The sequence below is a fragment of the Diadema antillarum genome, unplaced genomic scaffold (genome assembly GCF_040938485.1).
Source record: "Diadema antillarum isolate AM-2024a unplaced genomic scaffold, OU_Dant_1.0 scf00000024, whole genome shotgun sequence".
NCBI lineage: Eukaryota > Metazoa > Echinodermata > Echinoidea > Diadematoida > Diadematidae > Diadema > Diadema antillarum.
The window spans coordinates 1,934,030-1,957,400 of NW_027270913.1; the positions used below are offsets into that span (position 1 = coordinate 1,934,030).

A 23,371-nucleotide genomic window follows, 5' to 3' on the forward strand; every position below is an offset into this window, starting at 1 on the left:
CATGTACCTTCCTGTTGTGTTGCTTACATCACCATGCTTAGTACATTTGTACTTAATAGCAACTAATTTAAGTCTAACATATGCATTTTTTGTGTGTTTGTTCATTTTTGTTTGTATGTTTGTTAATTTCCACGCACAAATAAAAATGTATAGCTTTAGATAGCAAAGTTTGCTGGCTCATAAGATGATGTTAGATACAACACCAGATGCTTGAAATGAAAAATGTCTATCTCTATGATGTACCTATTTATTGCTTGAAATTCCACTGTAGAGACTTCTTTCTCTTTCTCTCTCTCTCTCTCTCTCTCTCTCTCTCTCTGTCTCACTGAAATGGAGCATGGGGAAAAGTGACAGTAAATTTGCATAAGATTTCCCACCACCAACACTGCATGGAAGTTTTAATCTGAAATCTAACTTCTGCATTGCAGATATATCCCTCACCTTCACTACCCTAAATCCAACTGAAGAAAGAGAAATACTACCCATAGAAGGATAAAAAATAGACAGAACAGATTGTAAGAAGACTAACCCTTTCCCATTTTACACCTGTGAGATCATTCACTTTTACAATGTACCTTCACTGGCTTCTACCCTTGGAAAAATGGCACTAAATAAACAAGGATATTTAGGCCATGAAATTGTCTACATTTCTCTCCATTTCTTGTTTTTGTCAGTTGCCAAGGTTGTAGGAAAATGATTGTTGGCACATAATGTACAACCTCACCCAGAACAATGACTCAGGATCTTCTGCAAGTTCATGATTATTGATATTGCATTTTATAGTATTCAGGATTAGATTCGGTAAAACAGTCAAATCTTCTTCAGCAACCATCTGTTTATAAAGATGACAACACATATAATGATAATGATAATGAATAACATTTATATAGCGCTTAATACTGATGTTTCTAAGCGCATCAAATTGGGGAAAAATAATATATATAACGTAAAAACAAAATACAGCATTATGTACATATTATGATAACGACAGCAACAACAACAACAGCAAAATTAAGGTTGTGTAAACAGATGAGTTTTCAACAATGACTTAAACCTATCAACATTTTCAGCGTTACGAATATAAAAAGGGAGTTCATTCCAAAGAAGTGGGGAAATAACTGAAAAGGCCCTATCACCATAACGTGTACAGGTGCGGGGACCACGTGATAATTGGAGAGCGGAGGAAGAACGAAGAGAACGGGTTGAAGTGGAGGAGCGGAAGGAAATTAAATCTTTAAGATAAGATGGGGCAAGATTATTACATATCTTGTAAACAATAAGGAGGATTTTAAAAGTGATACGTTGATGGATGGGGAGCCAGTGGAGGGATTGGAAAACTGGAGTAATGTGGTCAGATCTTTTTGTAAGGGTCACAAGCCTAGCAGCTGTATTTTGAATTCTTTGAAGTGGTGCAGTACTTGAAGCAGGGAGACCAACAAGAAGGGAATTGCAGTAGTCAAGATGAGAGGAAACAAATGCGTGAATGAGACGTTCCGTGGAAGACTGATCCAATAATTTACGTATTTTACCAATTTTACAAATACCCCAAGCAGCAGAACGACATGAATTCTTAATATGTTGTTGAAAGTTCAGATGCTTATCTACAATAACTCCGAGATCTCTGACGGACTGAGAGATGGGGATAGTACTATCTTCAAAGGAAAATTCTGTTAGAGAGCTACCCCGCCTGAACTGAGAATGAACATATAAAAATTCCGATTTAACACAATTCAATTTCAAATAATTATCGTGAGACCATTGCTTGATATCATCAACGCATCTACTAAGCTTGCAGAGTGCTTCGACTTGGGTATTTGGTTGTATGATTATGTAGATTTGAGTATCGTCGGCATACATAACATGTAAAATATCGTTATGAGAGTTGATTACTGAAGACAGAGGGGCTGTGTATAGAAGAAATAGTAAAGGACCAACCACAGACCCCTGGGGGACACCATGTCTAAGAGGGAACGACTGAGAAAATGCACCGTTCACAGTAACCATCTGGTGGCGGTCGTGTAAGTAAGATGCAATCCATCTCAAGACTGTTCCCGTTAGACCAAAATTAGTCTCCAATCTGTTAAGGAGAATTTCATGATTGATAGTATCAAACGCAGCAGAATAATCTAAAAGCAGAAGAGCAACTTCATGGCCTTTGTCTACTGCTAAGAGGAGGTCATTGAGTACCTTCAATAAGGCGGTTTCGGTGGAGTGGAAGTGCCTGTAGGCAGACTGATTACTAGGAAACAACTGGTGTTCATCAAGATGATCTCTGAGTTGGCGAGCAACCACTTTCTCAAGAACTTTACCAAGAAAAGACAGATTAGCAATGGGGCGAAAATTATTCAAATCATTACGGTCTAAGCTGGGTTTCTTTAGAAAGGGCAATATGAGCGACCTTTTGAAGTGCTTAGGAACTACGCCTGATGACAACGAGAGATTCAGAATGTGAGTTATTGCAGGAAGAAATTCATCCAGACACTCTTTTAGTAGCCATGTGGGGAGAGGATCAAGAGAACAAGACTTGGACGGAAGAGAATTGATGAGACGTTTCATTTGTGACTCAGTGATTAAACCAAACTCAGAAAATACACACTCAGTGTTTATATTTATGCGAGAGGAATTAGAGAGAGAGATTTCAGGAGACACCGGGAATGAAGATGCAATGGTACTGCTCTGACTCTATTGATGTCTCTCCCATCAGGGCCCCGTTGCTAGAAACTTTGCGTTTAAACGCAACTTGCAACTGATTGTCACTGGCCAATCAAAATCATTTTTGCATGCATGTCTTCTTAATAGGGCAGACCCTGAGCCAATCAGAATGGTTGTTTCAAAACTAGCAATTATTTGCAATTGATTGCAACTTTCTTGCAACGGGGCCAGGTACAGTAATCCAGAAATAGCAATGCACCACATCCAACAGCAACATACATTTGTACTTCCTTCTGTTTTGCTCTGTCAAAAAGCCATGATAATTATGCAGTTGTTTTTTTGTTGGAAAACCCAGTAAAGTTTTGGTTACCCCCCAAATTGCCTTTTACAACTTTTAGAATATACATTTCATTTATAGTCCCCCTCCCATAAAAGAAAAAAAAAATTAGATAAATAGTTTTAAGACTTACCAAAGAAAATTGGTGTTGGATGGTTTAGATTTACACAAGTATGAAGCCATTGGTCAGGAATTGATGGTTCAGCCACTGTAAATGTACAGACAACAGAGTGTATTGAAGACTTTCAGCCCTGAAATAAACTTAAACATGGTTGCGGGTGCAGCGTACAATAGTGGAATGAGTAATATCTACTTTGTATTCCAACATGTTTTTGTTTTTGTTTTTTTTTTCCTGTAAGAAACCTAAGATTTGGTCCGCCAGAGATAAATGTCAAATTCTTTCTGAGTGAAATCTGTGTGTCTGCAATACCTTGGGGATTATTTCTGTTACAATCTGTACATGAAGACTCAGAACCTTTCTGTTTTTTTCTGTGTCTCTTTTATAAAGATTTTGTGTATTCCAAGGTTAAAGGTATACCGGTACCCAAAACCTCCACTAACTAACACCACCACCACCTCCACCACCACCACCACACAACTACAGTATAGCAACAATCACAGGAAGTAGAGAATAACCACAAGATATTGTATATGCCTTACACACTGTGGATGGAGTCATCCTTTTTCTTTTCTCTTTGTGATGTTCATTATTCTCCAAAGGTTTGTTAATCCAAAAATGAAATTAGGTTTGTTGTTCCAAAGGTTCGCTATTTCTGAATCACGCAAATTCTGTAAACCATAAAAGTTCCTTAATCCGAAAATGATTTGGGGTGAGTTGGTGTTATTTTCTTTTCTTTGACTAATAGACCCTACAGTATACATGGATAGTGATAAGATTTTATGCAAAGTGCAATGGTTTGCTGATATGAAGTTCAGAAGTCGAGTGTAATGGGAGGGGAGGGGGGAGGGGGAGGGGATGGGTGGTGCATGACACACCTGTAGCATAGTGTCTAGTGTAGTGGTGGTCACATGGCTATCTGTAGTGCCTCAAATGTTTCACCTCCAGTGAATGGATGTGGGGGGGGGGGGGGGGGGGGGGGTCAATGATCAAGAGTAGTGACCTGACAAGATCCTCTGAGGGGATATCAAAATCATAATCAAGCTTTCCAGCAAGAAGTTGTTGAACTCATTCAATGGATCATGATATTTGCTGCCCCCCCCCCCCCCCCCCCATCACAAGTAAGATCAACTTAACTTGTTGATTGCCACCAAAGTTATCTTAGGCCTGTGGCCTATTGAAGCTACAGGTTTCATCAAAAACAAGCAATATTCATTTGTTGTCTGTTATGTACTACTACACCTGTCTATGCTAGGAAAGGTAAAAATGTTGTTTTTCCACCAAAAATATGCTTTTTTTTACCCTCAGAATAATGCAGTGCTGTGTAAAAGTTTGCATTCCTGTTCTAAAACTTTGTTTTGATATCTCACCTTTTTGTGTGTATAACAGTCAAACAGACATTTTGAGGAATGATGATATTGTAAGCATTAATTGTTAGCATTAATTGTTAGCATTAACTCATTTAGGACGAACTGATTTTGCCATAACACGCATTTCCCATGGACACCTGCCAGAGTATTCTCAGGATTTGTCTTCAGTGGGTTTTGTTAACAATAATTGTTAGCATGAATTGTTATCCCTATGTGAGTTCTTGGTGGCAAAATGTACCAAAGCACCCTCAAAAGTGCTTTTATTTTGATATAACATGACTAAAGGACTTTGTTTCGTGTGTAATTTCAGTCATGTTATGCATTTCAGTCTGTGTGCAGTACAGAATCTTGTGGGAGCTGGGTGCCTTTAAATGTTTCTACAGATAAATGACACTCTATAAATGCTGTTCCCTCTTCGTCTTCTTCCTGTCAATGCCCATTCTCCTGGATTGGTAAAGTAAAAACCAAGGGTCTGCGATTGAAGACTAGTGTCTGTAGGGCTACCCTGGATTACACCTATTTTCCTCCTGAGCTCACCAGCCAGTGCCAAGGGTCGCTCGAGGTCATACATGGCAGCTTCCAGGGGTTACTTAATATGGGCCGCTGGGTTCCCTTGACTGGGGATTGCGCAATCCAATGAGAATGAGCCACCAAGTCAACATCTATCCTCGTTGATGACCACATCTTGTTTGCTCTGGCATGGTGCGAGACCAAACCGCTTTGGGTTCGTCAGGAATCATACGATCCCAATGTTGCCAAAAGGGGTCACATGACTCGGGAAGCCTCACCCCCACCCTGCCCCCCCCCCCCCCACCCTAATTTCCTCTGGTAATTGCATTGTGCTGATTGTTCTCCCTGCCCCCCCCCCCTTATTATTCTAACATAACATGAAGTGGTTGATGCTCAGAGAGCAATAAACTTGTTTCTGCTTATCCCTAGGGCTGCACATTGATCTCGATGCATCAGTGTCATGCTTCTGAAAAGTGTGCAGAAAAGGGGATTTGAAATAATAGTTTAGACCTATATACATGTACGGTTCCGATCATATGTATTAGCAGATAGTCGTGATAAAAAAAAACACCAAAAAACTTTGCAGGCTTCTTTCAACACATTATCAGTAAAGACCAGACCACACACACACACACACAAAACAGGTGTTAATTTTGTCAATTTTATGTTTTTGAAAATGGAAATTTTGTACAATTTTGTGTGCAGGTCAAAATTTGAAAAACTTCTGAAATTAGGGAATCATCACTTCATCTCATGCAGATTTGTGGTTGCTAGTTCATTGTATATATCACTGTTTTTCATGAAAACATACATTGTATCAAACTAGAAAAGCTTTAGTGCACACATAGGCAAACCTCAAATGTGCACAGCTTGAGCTCATCAGAAGTTCATTGACCCTCTTTGCCAAAAGATAACAAATCTTTCAACATTTCATAGATATTCCCAAATCACTACCAAATTTAATCATCTGTTTCTTCTATCATCAATTTTTCCTATAAGTTTCATCCAAATCCATGCACAGCTTTTTGAGTTATTTTGCAAACAAATAAACAAATCGACGTAGACAAAAACATAGCCACCTTGGTGGAGGTAATTATAAACTTCCATCACTTTTGGATAGTAGGATCAAATATGAATAATCTCCCACCACTCTCTTTTTTTTTTCAAATTTTATTTTCTGTATGTTAACCCATTGAGGACAAGTCCCGAGTATGTTGTATACTCGGGCATGTGTCTTTGGGAAATGCACGTTGTAGCAAAATCAGTCCGTCCTCAACGGGTTAAGGCCAACTTGAATGCAGTGTGGAACTTTTCCTTGAAAGAAGTTAAAGATCGTTTCCTCCAACCGTCCATCTATGTTTAACATCAAGCTGGTATGCCTCCTCCTCCTCCTTGCATTATGCAACAGCTTGTAGTTCTAACCTTGCATACTTGCGGTGCTATTCTATTCAGATTGTATTCTGAGTTTGCTTGCTTGTTTTGTTTTGTTTTATTTTGGGTTTTTTTTCTGTGTGTGTGTGTGTGTGTGTGTGTGTGTGTGTGTGTGTGCGTGTGTGTGTTTTGCGCTCATTACTAGCTACATGTACAAACAAAGCAAGTGAAAACCCTTCCAAGGATGTAAAGTTGAGATCAACAAACTTTCTGGTCAGTTTAAATGGCCAATGTGGTCAGTCCGGTCCAGGTGTCCAGGATGAACACAGGCTATAATGAAATCTTGCAGATGTTCTTACGATATTCCTTTCTTTTGTTTTTCTTTCATCAGCATATCAAATCACAGTGTAATTGTGTTGTATGCCCAAATTTCCATCCATAATTATTCATATGCGCCAAAATTCAGCTATAGCAGACATCAGTCAGTTTTTAGTCAAACCTGGCATATAGATGCAAGAAGACAGAACACCTTCACTACAGGTATTTTAGACATTGAGAAAAATTGATGGATATTTCTTAGGTCAGCAGGCAAAGTCAATTATTCAAAGTTTGCTCTGTCCGATGATAAGAGGAACATCGGACAAATATGTGGACTGACAGAACAATTCACAATATTTAATTTCTGGGCAAACTTTCAAAAAGGTGTAGGAATCCACAGGTTGGAGCCATCTTCAGTACTTTATCACGTTTGACCACTCATGTATCAGTAAAATTTGTTGATGTTCAGAACAGGGTTTCAGTGCGCAACCTCTCGAGCAAAGAATTCAATTGCACTGTGTTATCAGTGTTTGGCATATTGAGACAGTGTTGGGGTCATTACTGCATGCAATGAACATAGATTAGTGGTACAGCAGTTTATTTTATGGTGGTAGACTTGAGTGAAATTATCTGAGCGGTGGCAAATCTGTATTTTCATTGACAATTGTACAAGGGCCTGGCTAGTTGGGAATTTTTTAGTCAAGACACATATGGGAGAAACAGGTCTTAATAGGGTATTGGTCATTGTCCATTTTGGGTTTGTTTCTGAAGGAATTAGGAAGTGTGGAAGAGACTGTGATTTAAGGGAGGCTTGTAATCACAAGAGAGAATTATAGCTAGATCAATATTATCGTTTGTTCTATCTGGGCAAGTAAGGTAGAGCAGATCAAGGTACATGTACACTTGGGTTACACAGCAGGACGACAATTTTGCGGACTAGGTTGGTGCAAACCTAAACAATGCCCTTCTTGCTCCAAACTGGTGATGTCATCAGAGGCACATGTATCTCTCCTCACTTGTGACCTCCCCCTCCACCCACGACATCCAAGGCGTAATGTTGCACCTCATTCATCCACCATCCCATCACGTGTCGCATGCAGAACTTTGTATCTCTGGGAAACGGGCCAAGCGAGGTCGATGGAACCTGCCACTCACTTGATTAACCAACAACCCACCTCTTGTTTTACCCGGAGATGTAGTGGGGTCGACCCTCACTGTGTAATATTGATCTCCCGTGAGTCGTTTGTCAACTGTGTAATCTTGCAAAATGATAACTTCATGACCCCCGCAGAGTAAATGTATGACGTATTCTTTCATATCTGATGAGTTTATTTTTTTAAAAGACACGGTGTATTGTGTGCCTGTTCATTGACATGCTAGCTTTTCACAGTAAACAAGGATTCCTTCGCCTATCATAGTAAACAACAATTTCTTACAGTTACAATTGTGTCATCACGTATGTATTTTACATGTGAGCATTTGCAGTGTGTAATGAATTTATTTTGAAGGGATGGCAAAGTATTGCAGGAGATGAGGATTGAGCTTTTAAGTTTTGTGATATACAAAGAAATCACTCATGAAATGTTACAGAGCATACCATTCTCTAAAGAGGAATTCAGAGTTTATATGGTGAAAATCAGTTTTAAAATGGCTGAGATATTCCAAACACAGTCTGAAACGAAAGCAGTCCTAATAAAAGGTGGGTCCCACCTTTTATTAGGATCACTTTGTTGTGGATATCTCTGCCATTTCATATAACCAATTTTATCAAATGTTCAATTCCTCTTGGAATTACCTGCTCTTTCATATTTCATAAAAGAGGTTTCTTGTTATCTCATTAAAATAGTTAGAAACCTGAAACCAGGTCTCAAGCAAAACTTTACCATCCCTTTAAACTTTTAGAAGGTATGCCCTGGAAGAAAAAACAAAGGAAACACCATCCCCACATAAAGAAACAAAAAAAAAAAACCACCATAACAAAATGAACAAAATAAGTTCATCCTAGAGTATGATATGGTATTCAGTAAAAGACAAAAGAAAAGAAAAATGTCTCACAAACAGCTGGAAGTGAGCTTTGGTTTATATAACAGCTCTGAAATGATGCAATTACAAGGTTCAATGACCAGACCCCACACTTTCACTTTGTTCTACAGCTAAGATAATAAAGCATGCTGAACATGTGTTTTCCTGTAGCTAATGCATTTTTTCTTCTTCTGCATGTATCTCCGGGTTGAGTAATAAAAGTCCCATTTACACAGTTAAACAATAACAGTTTTCAAAAATTGTCTTTTGCAATGGGATGTGATGCTAATTCTATCCACATTGCTATGCAAAAAATCAGTTCATCTTGATTTTTTTTAAAATCCTTGTGATAATTTGCCTAGTACAATGGGTGTGAAGAACACATGTACAGTCATAAACACACACACACACACACACACACACACACACACACACACACACACACACACACACACACACACACACACACAAATTGAGGTCTTTGTTGTAAATCCTATGATGTCTTTTGAGACAGTATGTCTGCACACTACAATGGCCAGCGTCACACTCTGGCATCATTTAGGCATATTTTACACAGTTTGCAGATTTAAAGTGTTTTAGGTGCATTCCAGATTATTGTTTTTTTCTTGATTTTGCCATGTTTGAATTGTGAAAAGTGAAATTCCCATCAAACTTGGAGCTTCAGGATGGGAAGTTATCACATATTCCAGTGTGTAGGTCTCCTCATAACATGTGCTCAATGTACGGTATAACTGTCATTCCTTTATTTTCCCCTATAGTGGCGTGAAGACTCATTAGATACTTGAAGGAAACAAAAGGAACTTCAAAAGAGTATAAAATTGGTGAGATGCCAGGTGGCACCTTGAGATAAAGCTCAAAGTAACTTTGCAGGAGTTGCAGTAGAGAATGATTGTTCACAATGTGATCAATCACATTGTGAAGAAGCCAAAAGGAAGCAGAAAATTTCTCTGCTTCTTCACATGAAGTTCTCTTTTCATGTTCTCAGAAGAATAGCTCATAGTTTCATGCAAGCCAAGGGGGAGGCAGATTTTAGATGCTGCCTATTGCCTGTATCCTGGTTGAGATTGTTCAATGTTTGGTGTCTTTGTACCTTCAATACCCAGATCGCTGAAATGCGAAAGAGGGAGCGCCTGCGTTCGGGCGAGAGCCGCGCCGCCATCGAGGAAGAGATTGAGAAGGATCCAGAGCTGCTCCAGCGAGAACGTCGCGTCCTGGAAGACGAGGCCAACCAGGAGGAGGTGATGGGCATCGACATCTCTGTCATCGAGTCTGACGGCGACGACGACGACGCGATACCGGAGATAGTTGATGAAGAAGTGGACATTGCCACAAGTAACACAAGGAAGAAGAAAACATCGAAGGAAAGTGACGATGCCGGCAGCCCCCACGCCAACCTTGAGAGGAAAGAAAGCACAGTATGATGAGAAAGCACCTAAGCCCATTCCATGGCATGTTTTCAGCTATGGGAGATTTGTAGGAATGTGAACAAGGTGGCTTCCAAATGGACATTTTTATTCAGACTCCCCTGAAGTGGACTGACTTTTCTCAGAAGGGAACTTTTTCAAGGAGGGACAACTTTTCACTTGAACTGGGTTTTTTTATGCCATCAGTTTTTATTTACTTCATGTCTTGAAAAATCCTGTTCTTAAAGTTGTTTACCATTTGGTATAAAGTGAGAGGTACATACACATCTGCACTGACAAAGTTGATGATGTCTCCATGGTGTGTGCGATTGCGTATTTAGTTTGAATAATAAACATTGTCGGTTTCTATCATGGCCGTATGAGGGCATTTTCATGAGTGTTAGTTGAATTATTATTTTTAAAGATGGAAAATTTTGCCAGTGGTCCAAGGGTGCTAAGTTCATACATTGTATACCAATAGGATGGCGTTTTCCAGGTGTGGTTTTGAATATGAAGAAGCTTAAGTTGCAGTGTTGAATTGTACGTGTGATTCCATATTTGAATACAATCATGCTTTGGGAATCATAGTTGGAAATATTCACGATATGAACTTGCCTTTGCTACTTCTGAGAGCAGGAAATGCACTTCAATGACACTGCAGTAAATGAGAGAATCTGTGTTAGCAGGAAGAGGAGGTAGAAGTTCCTGGTTTGTGAGAGAATGTGCTCTGCTTCTGTGTACACATGTTGATTTTATCTACCAAATATACTCCAGACTACATTGCTTCCTTTGAATGCTAGATTTTTTTTTCTGCGATGAAATCCTGGACTTGGATGTGGGAATGTGACTGACCCATTCAGTTTGAAGGTACAAACATTGTATGGTTAGATAAACGAAAAAAAAAAAAAAAAATCAGTCTTACAGTGATTACGTACTGGTGGCATGATATGTGAACCTGTTTGTGACTCATGGACTCTACGATTTAATTTAGATGGTAATTACAGCGGCCACACAAGGTGAATTAATTTTGAATGACATTTCAAATAACCAGGTGCTTAGAAGGAAACTCCTTGACAGGTGATGAATAGACTTGAATGTTAGTGGCTGGCTGAACATACAGGAAGATTTGGTGTCAAGTTCAACTCTCCAAGACAGTTCAGAATCTAATAGTCAACCAGATTCATCTGCACGTTGCATAATATCACAAAAATGTTTCATTGTAACATTTGTCCCGATTTATGATGACTTACGTGTACAGACTGGTGAACTGAATAAGGGTAGATGAGTTAAATGCCAGTGGAATTACGAAAAGAAAAGTGTGAATATATTCTTAACTTAATTTTAAATTCAATGTATCTCTCATGCTTCATGACATGATACAATTTGTATCAACTGGACTAAAAAATTTAAAAAACATAAAAAAGTTGAAATCATTGAAGTACAATTTCCATTCTTAGAAACTAATCACAAAGGGTTAAATTCCAGTAGAATTATGAATGGCAAAGTCTGCATTCTGCAAATATGCGTAATTGCATTTTTAAATAAACATATTTCTTGTAAGTCACAACAAAAACAGTACATATCACCGGACAAAATTATTTGAATATTTTGGTTCTTATTTTGTCCGGTGAGTATGTACTGTTTAACCAATATATTCAAATCATCAAAATACAATTCGAAACATAGAAAGTAATCCAAAAGCAGATTAGATGAACAAGCAAAAAGAAGGGAAAAGGGGCTTATTAGCAACTATTCTAATAGCTCGTTTCTGGTGGAGAAGAATCTTATTAAAAAGAAATGAAAAGAAATTTGTCCCATGATAGAATGCCATGATACATGATACAATGTTTTTGTAGTTCATTGTAAATGTATAACCTTGCTAGAATACCAAGCTCTTTGTCTAGGCTGTTATCTGACATTGTGGAATACAAACAAACACACTAGTAATAATATTATATAGTTGATTGGACAGTATGCCAAAAGCATGTTTCTATTTAATTGCTTTGTCCTGGGAAATAAGATTCAGAGGTATTGCAAGTCAAAAAAAAAAAAGTGTATATATTGCATCCCATTATGGGAGGCAAAAATACTCAAAGATACAGTCAAGCAGATAAGACATGGAAAACAACAACAACAGCAGCAACAATAACAGCAGCAGCAACAACAGCAACAGCAGCAGCAGCAACAACAGCAACAGCAGCAGCAGCAGCAGCAACAACAACAACAACAACAACAACCATGGCAAGTGTGTCCAAGTCTATCAATACAATGATTAATGGGTTTTTTTTCTATTTCTTTTCATATTGTTACTACTACCATGAGCTGAACATCAAATAGGATAAACAAAACAAGACAAAACAAGAATATTTGTCTTACATAGAAGAGTTTGATTCAAGAAATGTTACCATGATTGAATATGGCTGAGAATTGCAATGGATTGGGAAGAGCATTTCACTCATTGTGAACGATTCATGCATTTCACACAAATGCTGGACGGAGCTTTATTTTGTAGCTATGTCAGCCATGTCTGTAGACATTGCAGTTTGATGCAAGTGTTTACATACTGTATCTAAAGTATCTAAAGGCCATTTGATTTGTTTTACCACCAGTATTTAGGTTTGAGTGATTAACGGTTGCCTTCGTATACATTTTGTTGCATCGTATCCCATGTATGTGTACGTGTGTCGGGAAGTTTTGTATTGAAGAAAAGCTTTTTTATTTGTAAGAAACACATTTTGTTATGAATATGTTATAATTTATGCATTTTCTACATGTATTTTAGTTTGTTTTATAAAAGAAGAGAGCAGTTTTTGTCTTTCACAGGGTTAATTCATGCTGTACCGTGCATTCATGTAGGCATAGACTTGACAGGTAAGGACGTCTTTTAAAGCCATTGCATATTGGATCCTGATGTCTCTCTCTGCAGAGTCTGTAGCCACGGGCACACTTGCAAAAGAACGTGAAGTGTAAGATCACGATCCTTATAAGATCTTGAAGTTTTACCAGTGTGACCACAAACTTCCAAAAAACGTCTTGCGAAACGTCCCAGTCAAACCAGGGATATTTCCTGGACCCTAGTCAATCTTCTTGATCATTAGGCGGTGTGAACACTAGCAAACGAAATTTTATGAAGTTTGTCACATGACCTGTCCACCACCTGTTTGCGGGCAGTGCCTCAGAAGCGTGCGGCCACTGTGATGTACAGGTGTTCATTGTTACGTTACGTCACAATCACTAGCCATCAGACGAGCGTACTCTTTCTTCCTTGCACTCACGCACTTGTGACCCAAACTTCAAGAGCTTAAAGATTGAGAAGTCTGACTGCCAGTGTGGACAGACGACCAGAGATCACAAAGACTTTGCGAACGTTAACTTCGCAAACTTTTGCCAGTGTGATTGTGGCTTGTGAAGATGTAAAGACTCTTAGAGAGAATGGCTTAAAATCAGATGAAGTAGGAGAGAATCTTTGCAAGATGAATGTTTAAAATTGTCTGTGACTCTGTTCATTAACATATGGATGTCTTCCATCTCTCTGTCTTCATTGCCATACTGTTTTCTTTTCCTTTTAATCCACCCCCTCTTAAGTTTGACAGTAAGGTATCTAGTTCTTGCTCCTCAATGTAAATGTTTATTATGTGGCACATTGTTTAGAGTGGAGCAGCTGTTTGACGAGCCCCCTCGTGTTGTATTACATCACTGTGTGACGTGCTTAAAGGTGATGTGTCACGGACATATTATGATACCTCTCCTCCTGTTGATACCAAACATTGTCACTAGTTCAGAATTTTCCCACAGTTGTGGGAAGGTGATGGATGTACCACATTGTTTTCAGGATGTAAACCTTTCGTTTACTTGTTATGCACAGTCAAGACCCATATTTCAGTTGTTTTCTTTGCTAGAAAAGGTGACATAATCTTATAATGTTTTAAAGAGCTTTATGTCTGTTTTTTCCTCCTGTGGAACAACTAGAAGGTTTGAGTCGCTCGTTCTTCCTATGCATCGTATGTTATTTGTACTCATTGACACTCGTTTTATAACTTCTTAGCACAAATATTTTTATCGTCTGTGTAGAGCCATATGTCAATATTGTACATGTCTTCGTTATCTTTGTCAGATCGAATGTTACATCTTTTTACTGAACATGGATGATTGCATTCTACAAAGAAAGTTAAACCAGACACGAGGTCTCAGCTAATAATGACTGAGGTAAGATTGTGTATTGAGTACTACTCACAAACAATAGATTATGCTATGAAAATAATAATGAAATTGTGATGAGTTATCATGACACATGTTACAAGAGAGTTCCAGTGCAAGCAAGACTGATAACTGATAGCATGATTAACTAATTTGTCCTGAGTTTCAAAAATGCTTAATGAGTAATTAGATTTTACTCTAACTAGTACACCACATTCCATACTCAAACTGTGCTTAAGACTCTGCATCATGTCCAAACTGTGTATTAACAAGCAGTTCATTTGATTTTGTTTGCCAAACACTATTTAATTTGCTCACTTTTGAAAGTTTATGAATTCATCAATACTCCTCTCTTGTCATGTGACTGACACTGGTGTCCTTCCAGAAGAAGAGTACATGAGTTGGAAATTTCATCAAGACAGTGGAATCTCATTATAAAGAGGTCAGATGTAACAAAAGCCCTCATACAACAACATGATTTTCAGGTCCCAGAGAGTATCCGTGTTGGAGATAGCATCAATGCAGTGGAACCTCATTATACAGAGCTCAGATATATAACAAAACCCTCTTACAACAAGATGATTTTCAGGTCCCAGAGAGTATCTGTGTTGGAGATAGCATCAATACAGTGGAACCTCATTATAAAGAGTTGAGATATATAACAAAACCCTCTTACAACAAGGTGATTTTCAGGTCCCAGAGAGTAACCGTGTTGGAAGTATCATCAAACCTTTGTTATGAGGATGTCAGATATAGCAAAACCCTCTTATAACAAGGTGATTTTGCAGGTCCCAACTCTTAATATATCTTTGTTTTTGAACACTGATATAGTGAGAAACCTGGTATAACAGGTAGATTGTTGTGGTTCTTACACTGTAGGTCCTTATTATAACGAGGTTCCCCCGTTTATTCAAAGATCTTGGAGAGAATGAGAAGGCGACTCCTTTCCTTCAGTTGACACCAGGTCAAAGGTCAAAGGTTACATGCAGCCAAGAGAGTTAAGTTCTGTGCCTCAGCTTCCCTCCCCTTGGCCTCTCTCTAGAATTACCTTTCTCATCATCTCTACAGAGATACTTACATGTAGATGATAAGTGGGATAGATGCCACTTTCTATTTATGAGAATTTCTGATGAAAAGAAAACTTAATGGTGTATGTAAATCAGTTGTAGTTCGGGTCTGCCTGTACTGCAGACTTGGTAGATACTGATCATGATTCATCTTGATTCTTTCTTGATCTTGTAGTATTTATTTACATGTAATTGACATTTTTTTTTTTAAACAGAGATAGAAATGTGCAATTACATGAGAGATGTTTATAGTTTGCAAATAGTGAAGAGCCGAATCAGTTTGTAAGAATATTCATAACTTGTAAGAGGAAAGAAGTAGAATTTGAACTTATTTTCGAACAAGAATATTTGTACATATTAATAACGTTTAAAGTCGCACTTGCCATATACCAAACTATATCTATACTCATGTTAGACAGAAAGATCATGTAAAGTAGACACATATTTTTTATCACTGATGTATTTTTATAATTCATGTTTGCTGGAGGCTGTATTTCCAAAGTGGTAATGGTCTCTTGCACATTTTGATTGCAACATACCGATAATTTCGAGGAAGCCGTTTCCATATTCCTGCTGGTTATCATGATGGAAAGTGGTGTTTTTACATTTGCCAACTAACACATAGAACATTGTTTACCGTAATGAAGTATATGCCCAGCTATCAGACAAGTTTATACACCAGATTGTATATTTGTTTTCTTTTCTTTTTGGTCCCCATTGCAAAGATATGTAATTTGAAGTAGTCAGTGTATGTGTCCACATGTTAGCCTTTTGACTGGATATGTACCAGGTTTACTCCTCCTGGGAATAAAATTTAAAATGTTGTAATCTTATTGAGATGCTGTAGAAACTTTGAAGAGACTTTAACCATGGGGTGAGGGTTCCTTTCATAAAAGGTGCAGGTGTTAACCATCAGACCCCACCCAGGGTCCAAAAAGGCAGGCCCATGGACCACACCCTCCTGTCATCTTTATTTTCAGTCGGGGATCTTCACGGTTTGCTAAAATGTAGTCCAGAACATAGGCAGATCTCTGCGTGTCGAAGAAGTTCTACTAGAAGAATTACTCCCCGCTCTCCGTGTGCACGTGGTACACACGGTACTTAGAAAGGGGAAAACGCTTTAACCATGCTTCTGAACCCATGTTTTTGAAAGGCACACATGTGCGTGTGCATACGTGTATTCATGACACTTTAATTATCACGAGAATAAATGAAATAAATTTCACGATGTTCTGTCAAAGTACTTTGACCTTCCTGTCTGTTTTTGTTGTGGTTGGTCATGTTTGGTTCATGCCATTATTAGTCAAACGAGATTATGTTCATGAAAATGTATGTGTGCGTGCGTGTGTGTGTGTGTGTGTGTGTGTGTGTGTGTGTGAGTGAGTGAGTGTTTCTATGTGTATATAGGTGGTGTTTGTGTTTATTACGTCTCTGTTCTGAATGGTGCCAGAGAGAAATTGTTTTCGGGTTGTCCGTCCCATCCCACATTTCACTACCGCAATTAAGAAAAAAATGCGTTAAATATTTGGGGTTTGGGATTTGTTTTTTTTTTCTTTTTCTTCTTCTTCTTTTAAGGCACTTGGCCCACGTATCCTACGCTAGGTGAAAATGCACTGATGAAATTTGGACAAAATCCCCAAGCTAATGATCTAAGGGAAGTCACAGGAATCATGTTCACAGCAAAGTTTTCATGGGCTACACATTCTTCTTCCCCAGCATGATGATGATAATTCTGATAGTAGAGGTCTTATTGGTAGGGGTATGATAACGACAGTAATGAAAATTTATGTTAATGATTGCAAGCTTGTACTGATGAAAAGACAATCAATTTCAATTCAATTTCAATTCATTTTATTTCCATACTTCTCATTTATGGGCATTATAACAGAAATCAAACAAGTTCTTTCACCTTGTAAACAATGTGCAAAACACAACAATATACATGGTGATAACACAGTAATTATACGTAATAACTGGTCAAATTCGAAATCGAGATGGGGTTGATCAAAGAAAAGTATGGCGGGACCTACATGAAAGCAAGCTTGTTTGGCTGTAAGCCCCGAGTAATCAGTGTTTGTGAAAAAGAAACGGAGAACGGATAGTAGATAAGACCAGATGATGTAAGGGTGCCAAATAAGAAGAAAAAAAAAAACTAAAATGTGAACTATTACTGTGACCGAGCTATCATTGGTTTCAGGAGTACAACATGATTTGCATAATCATAAAGCCTACTTTGGTATATACAATGCTTCTCCATTCAATAAAAGACATAGAAATACGGTTGATAATTAAGTTCTTAATTCGGATGGTTCGTTAATCCAAAAATTATACAAGGTTTGTAGTTCCGAAGGTTCGTTAATTCGCAAATGAAACAAGGTATGTAATTCCGAAGGTTCGTTAATCCGAAAATGAAATAAGGTTTGTAATTCCGAAGGTTCGTTAATTCGCAAATGAAATAAGGTTTGAAATTTCATAGGTTCATTAATACGAAAATGAAATACGGTTTGTAATTCCGAAGGTTCGTTTATCCGAAACACACAAATTCCGTGTACATAGAGATTCGTTAATCCGAAAAAAAGGGTTCTTTAATCCGAACATTTGTGGCGTTATTCCGAAGGTTCGTTACGTTCGCAATTCCGAAATGAAATAAGGTTGTCGTTATTCCGAAGGCTCGTTAATCCGAAAATGAAACATTGTTCTTTAATCCGAAAAATGTAAAGATAGCGCGTACTAACGATCAAGACCTCCGGAAGTACTAACCTTCTTTTATTTTCGGATTTAACCTTCGGGTTAACGGACCTCATTTCATTTTCAGATCAACGACCCTTCGGAATTATGAACGGTAACCAAAAATACAAACTATGAGATATTTTGGCATTTTCATGGCATTGATGTGGATGGTGATTGTCGGCATATTTATGTATAAATTTTCTGCCAAGGAGTTACCGGATGTTTTCACTCGCATGTTCAGGAAAAACTATTTGATTCATAATTATCCTACCCGCCAAAGTGACGCATTTCACCTTCCGCGTACTCGAACAGTTTTCGCTAAAAAAAACGATAATGTATACGGGCCCTAGATATTGGAATGACCTCTCCCCCGAAATAACAAGCTGTTTGTCTTTATATTCCTTTAAACGCAAATTAAATAATTGTAATGTCTTATGTAATATTGTGGTATGTTATTGTCCGATCTAACATTCTTGTCAACACGCTGCAGACTCCATTTTGGGTCTTGCTGTCAGGCTCTCCGAATTCATCATTATCAATTCCACACTCTACTTCGCTTCCCTCTCTTCCTCTTTCCCTCTTTCTCTCTCTAACTTTCTATACAGAGCTTGACGGCGGACACCAAATGGCTTGCAAATATAACAAAAATGTTCAGCGAATCATCAGGTCTTGCCTGCTTACCGATATGATTATTAAATTTTGGAATCCGAAAAGGAAATAATATTGGTTGTTCCGGAACAAACAAATCCCGTATCATGCCTAGAGGTTGGTTAATCCGAAAATGAGAAAGGTCGTTAAATACGAACATTTTGTGGCATTATTCCAAAGGTTCGTTATTGCGAAAGGTCGAAATTAAGAACCATACTTCATTTTCGGTTTAACCATGACAGGAAGGTGATCCCTGGTTTTAAATAACGAACCTTCTTAAGAACGAACCTCATTTCATTTTCAGATTAACGAACCTTGAGAATGACGAATTTTATTTCATTTTCGGATGAATGAATCATTGGAATGAACGAACTGTATCCATATGCACTTCTAGCGTGATGGAACTGGAATTCCCCTGCATCAAAGTCACATCCCATTCCCTGTCCAAGTTGACCACAATACACAGAGCAAAATCAGGCCGAGCGGAACGGCACTAATCTCATTAAAATTGATATTAGCATCTAAACATTTCAGAAAATGGAGATGAAAGTCGTAACTGTAACTCTCATCACAAGTGGCCCATTTTAACCTTCATAGAAATGTTCACGACCTACCGGTATCCTTTTTTTTTTCTTCTTTTTTTTTTTTTACATAAAACCAAATGAAGAGAGTTCTTTCCTTTGCATCAACTTGTTGCGTTTGAAAAACATATCAGTGACAATTCTTTTTAGGAGGAAAGGGTCGCAGCTGCTGAGTTTTCAGCCAACATGGCCAAAAAGCATGGTTTTCCTGATATTTGTAGTGCAACAACAAATGGGTTGGTTGTGTAGTGATGATATCATTACCTCACCCAACCGCAGATGGGCACGCGGCCAATACCATCAATATTCCATGAAAATAGTAAGAAAAAAAAAGTCCCTGCCGTTTTTTCTTTTTATATCTGCAATCTTTACGGAACTGCTATACTACCAGATTAATTTCACTGTATTTTACTGAATCAAAGAGGTTTCCCTGTGAACATGCAGGAATCAAAATTGAAAAAAAGAAAGAAAAAATCGGGTCGCACTGAGTCGCCTTAGCAATCAATAATCAATGTTGGATAGGGGAGGTGGAGCTAGAGTACAAAGATACAAAGACTCATACACATAATATAGGCCTACACACTTTTTTATGACGTTCTTTATTTGAATTTCATGCAATACAGCCATCATGTTCACAATGAAACCAATATAAACAAAACTAAGCAGTTATGTTCTTCTAACTTGTGCTGCTAAATCACAGTGTTTTTAAACATATAATGAAATATTTTATGCAAAACCATATCATACTCTCTAAAAAAAATCGAGTGAAAATTTTCACTCTAAAAAGAGTGAATACAAAAAAGAGTGAATTTCGAGTGAAATTGGAGTGAATTTTGAGTGAAAATGCTCATTTTCACTCATTTTGGAGTGACGTCAGGGATCACTCGAAGATTTTGGAGTGATCCCTGACGTCACTCCAAAATGAGTGAAAATGAACATTTTTCACTCAAAATTCACTCAAATTTCACTCGAAATTCACTCTTTTTTGTATTCACTCTTTTTAGAGTGAATATTTTCACTCGATTTTTTTTAGAGAGTACATATTATGATACAAGATTCAACATCAATATCACAATAGAAATATCCATCTTGATCAACTTGATCAAACTCATCAATACTGTGCTTGGTTGCAAAGAATGTCTCGAAAATCTAACATTTCACAAAAGCCTGCAGCACACTAAAATGCCATTAACCATAATCTAACTAAGCGAAGGAAATTCATATATATATATATATATATATATATATATATATATATATATATATTGTTCACTCCCACAGACACACCCTATAAGATTCTATGTATAGTCATGTGCACACAATACGTAGGCTACATACTGAACATTGCTGAAAATTTGCCTGTGGTGGTTTTAGTTTCAGTTTGACATTATAATTATTATTGACGATATTTTTTTTCAAAACAATTTGTTTTTGGTCGTTTGTTCCTTCGTTGGTTCGTTAACAAAAATGTTAATATAGCTATAGTGCCACAATAGATCTATTTATTTCAGAGTTGACGAACATCATGTTTTGACACTTTAAGCCCATAATCATGTTTTCTATTGATTACAAAGCAATATAATTTGATCGAAGTTCATGAACATTTTCTCATGTGATGTGCTAGAATCTATGTCGATGTTCAGGGTCACAAAGTGTAAGGAATTCCAAGCAGACAAAATATTTTGTCTATCTGTATTTTCCTTCACATTATATATGTGACAATGATATCTTTTAGACCCTTTCGTGAACTATCAAACCACCAAAACAAAACAAAAACCTGAATGAAAAGTACACATTCCCTTAACTGATTAATGGAATATGATAATAGAAGTATTCCTCTCCATGACTCTTAGAGGAGCATGGTCGATATCTCTGAGAATCACGTTTTGTGATTTTTTTTTGTGTGTTTCTTTTTATTTTTCTACTATACTACAACATCATACATTTTCTTCACTTCCAAGCTATAGAGGGCAACACGCGGAACTACCCAAAATCTCCAACATCAACAGCGGCAGCAGCAGCAACAACAACAACAACAACCACAAAAACAACTCACCCACGTCATTTTTATAATTTTTAGAGAATGATTCATTTATTTTACTGCTTCATCGATTTTGCATAATATTTCAAATTTGTATTAGTTACACTTTTCCTTAAGTCATGACTGATACACCTTAATTGGGCTTCCGTGTTGGTAATTTGGATTTATTTCTACTGTAGCAGTTTCCGTAGGAAAATCATATATCTGTATCTAATAAAGAAAACGTACCAAGAGCTTAAGGAGGAATGAGACCTGATTATAGATATGCATGTGGGTTGACTGAATGCAACTATCTAAGTATGACACAACAGTGAAAGTTTGATGAAAATCAGACAATCCGTTCAAAGTTATGAATTTTTAAAGTTTCGATACAGCCATTGCTGGATGGGAAGACTACTGCAGTAAAGATATAACGATATAGAAAAAATGAGAATAATCCACAAAATTTTATTTTTAACGAAAATTACACGTTCCCTTGATGTTATGTGTAATATATTTCCCAGCTTTCTGTAAGAGGTAAATCAAGTGCTCTTTCATTATGCTAGAAAAGTGAAAAAATGTTGAATCTAATTTCTACTTCCCGAAAACTAATGGAAGATTGCTCAGTGAGAGTCAATTTGATGATGATTGATTGATTGATTGATGATTGATTGATTGATTGATTGATTGATTGATTGATTGATTGATTGATTGATTGATTGATTGATTGATTGGTTGGTTGACTTTATTTCATCACGGATAAAAGCCAGCTTTCAGCTGATAGCTGGTTTTCAGCAAGGCTGTGAACATTAATTTAACAAAGCTTGTGTTTACAAACAAAGTAACAATGAATAAAATAATTATAATCAGAACGTGTAACATACTGCGCTATATGACTAGATGGAGACGTTGCCATGAGAGTGTAACGATATCCGCTGCTCTTGATGATTGTCGATGATGGTCATTAACACCATTATTGACATGATCGAGAAAAGGGATAATGTAAATAAAACTTACCAAAAAGTTATGATGACCACCAGTCGGTTATAGATTGCCACCAGCCAGACATGGCGGAATATAAAGGGAAAGAAATGTAAAGATGCTGTGATTATAATCAGATCAATGTGGATGTTGACTACCACTCTTAATGATGACGAGAAAACAGAAGATAGGAGACGAAGAAAAAAGATGCAGAAACTGATGTCATCATTGTAATCTCATGTGAAGCAGATTATGATTAGTGTTGGGTAATGAGGACAGGATGATTAAAATCACATTGGTGATGTTATGATGACAACCACGAGATGAAAAGCGTGATACCTTATATTACAAAATAGAAGGCTATTAAAGCTACTGTTTACCTTAGGGGGTAGTGATTTAAGAAAAGGTTTGAGTTATCACATTAATTTTGATACATGTACATGTAGGTCAGTCGTACTACGGGAACATCCTACCATGTAAAAATATTGCAATAAAGCCTAAAATAAACAGGGATATCACTATTTTTCTCACTAAGTCGTAACTGTAGACAATTTCATCAGAACTATTGTTCACATTTTGTATAATTATTTTACAATACTTCACATTGTTACACTAAGTAACTTTTTTTTTTTTTTACACTGCTTGTTTCTATCCCTAACTCACATTTCAGGACTGTTTTGAAGCACTAAAGCTGAGTTTTTGTTTCATCTGCAAAATGGTAAACGATGAAAGCAAAAAAGGTGAACAGAAATAACATATGATTGACGTCCATTTCGAGATAATGAAGGCAGAATGATTGAAAAGATCATGAAACTGATGTAGTTTCTGTCTGCAAAAATATTCAGAGTTGGGAAGTTAAATAGATCAAAACTGATTGATTGAAGAAAACGATGCGCTCCTAATCTGTGTTATGACTGATTTCTGAGACAAGTTGTATGCATGGCATAAGAGGGACTTATTTTGCATTATTTGTGCCGTATCTATAGAACATCCTCACAATCAAAACAAGCAAATAAACAAGCCTG

At 37.4% G+C, this 23,371-nt stretch overlaps 1 protein-coding gene across 1 annotated transcript in view; it reads left to right on the forward strand.

Moving 5' to 3' along the window:
* The window catches only part of LOC139732488 (ecotropic viral integration site 5 protein homolog), a 117,295-nt gene extending 107,155 nt beyond the window's left edge, over window positions 1-10,140 (forward strand). The window contains exon 18 of the mRNA XM_071643354.1: window positions 9,823-10,140. Coding sequence (XP_071499455.1) covers window positions 9,823-10,140 — 318 coding nt within the window. The remainder of the gene's footprint in view (window positions 1-9,822) is intronic.
* Window positions 10,141-23,371: the final 13,231 nt, after the last annotated feature.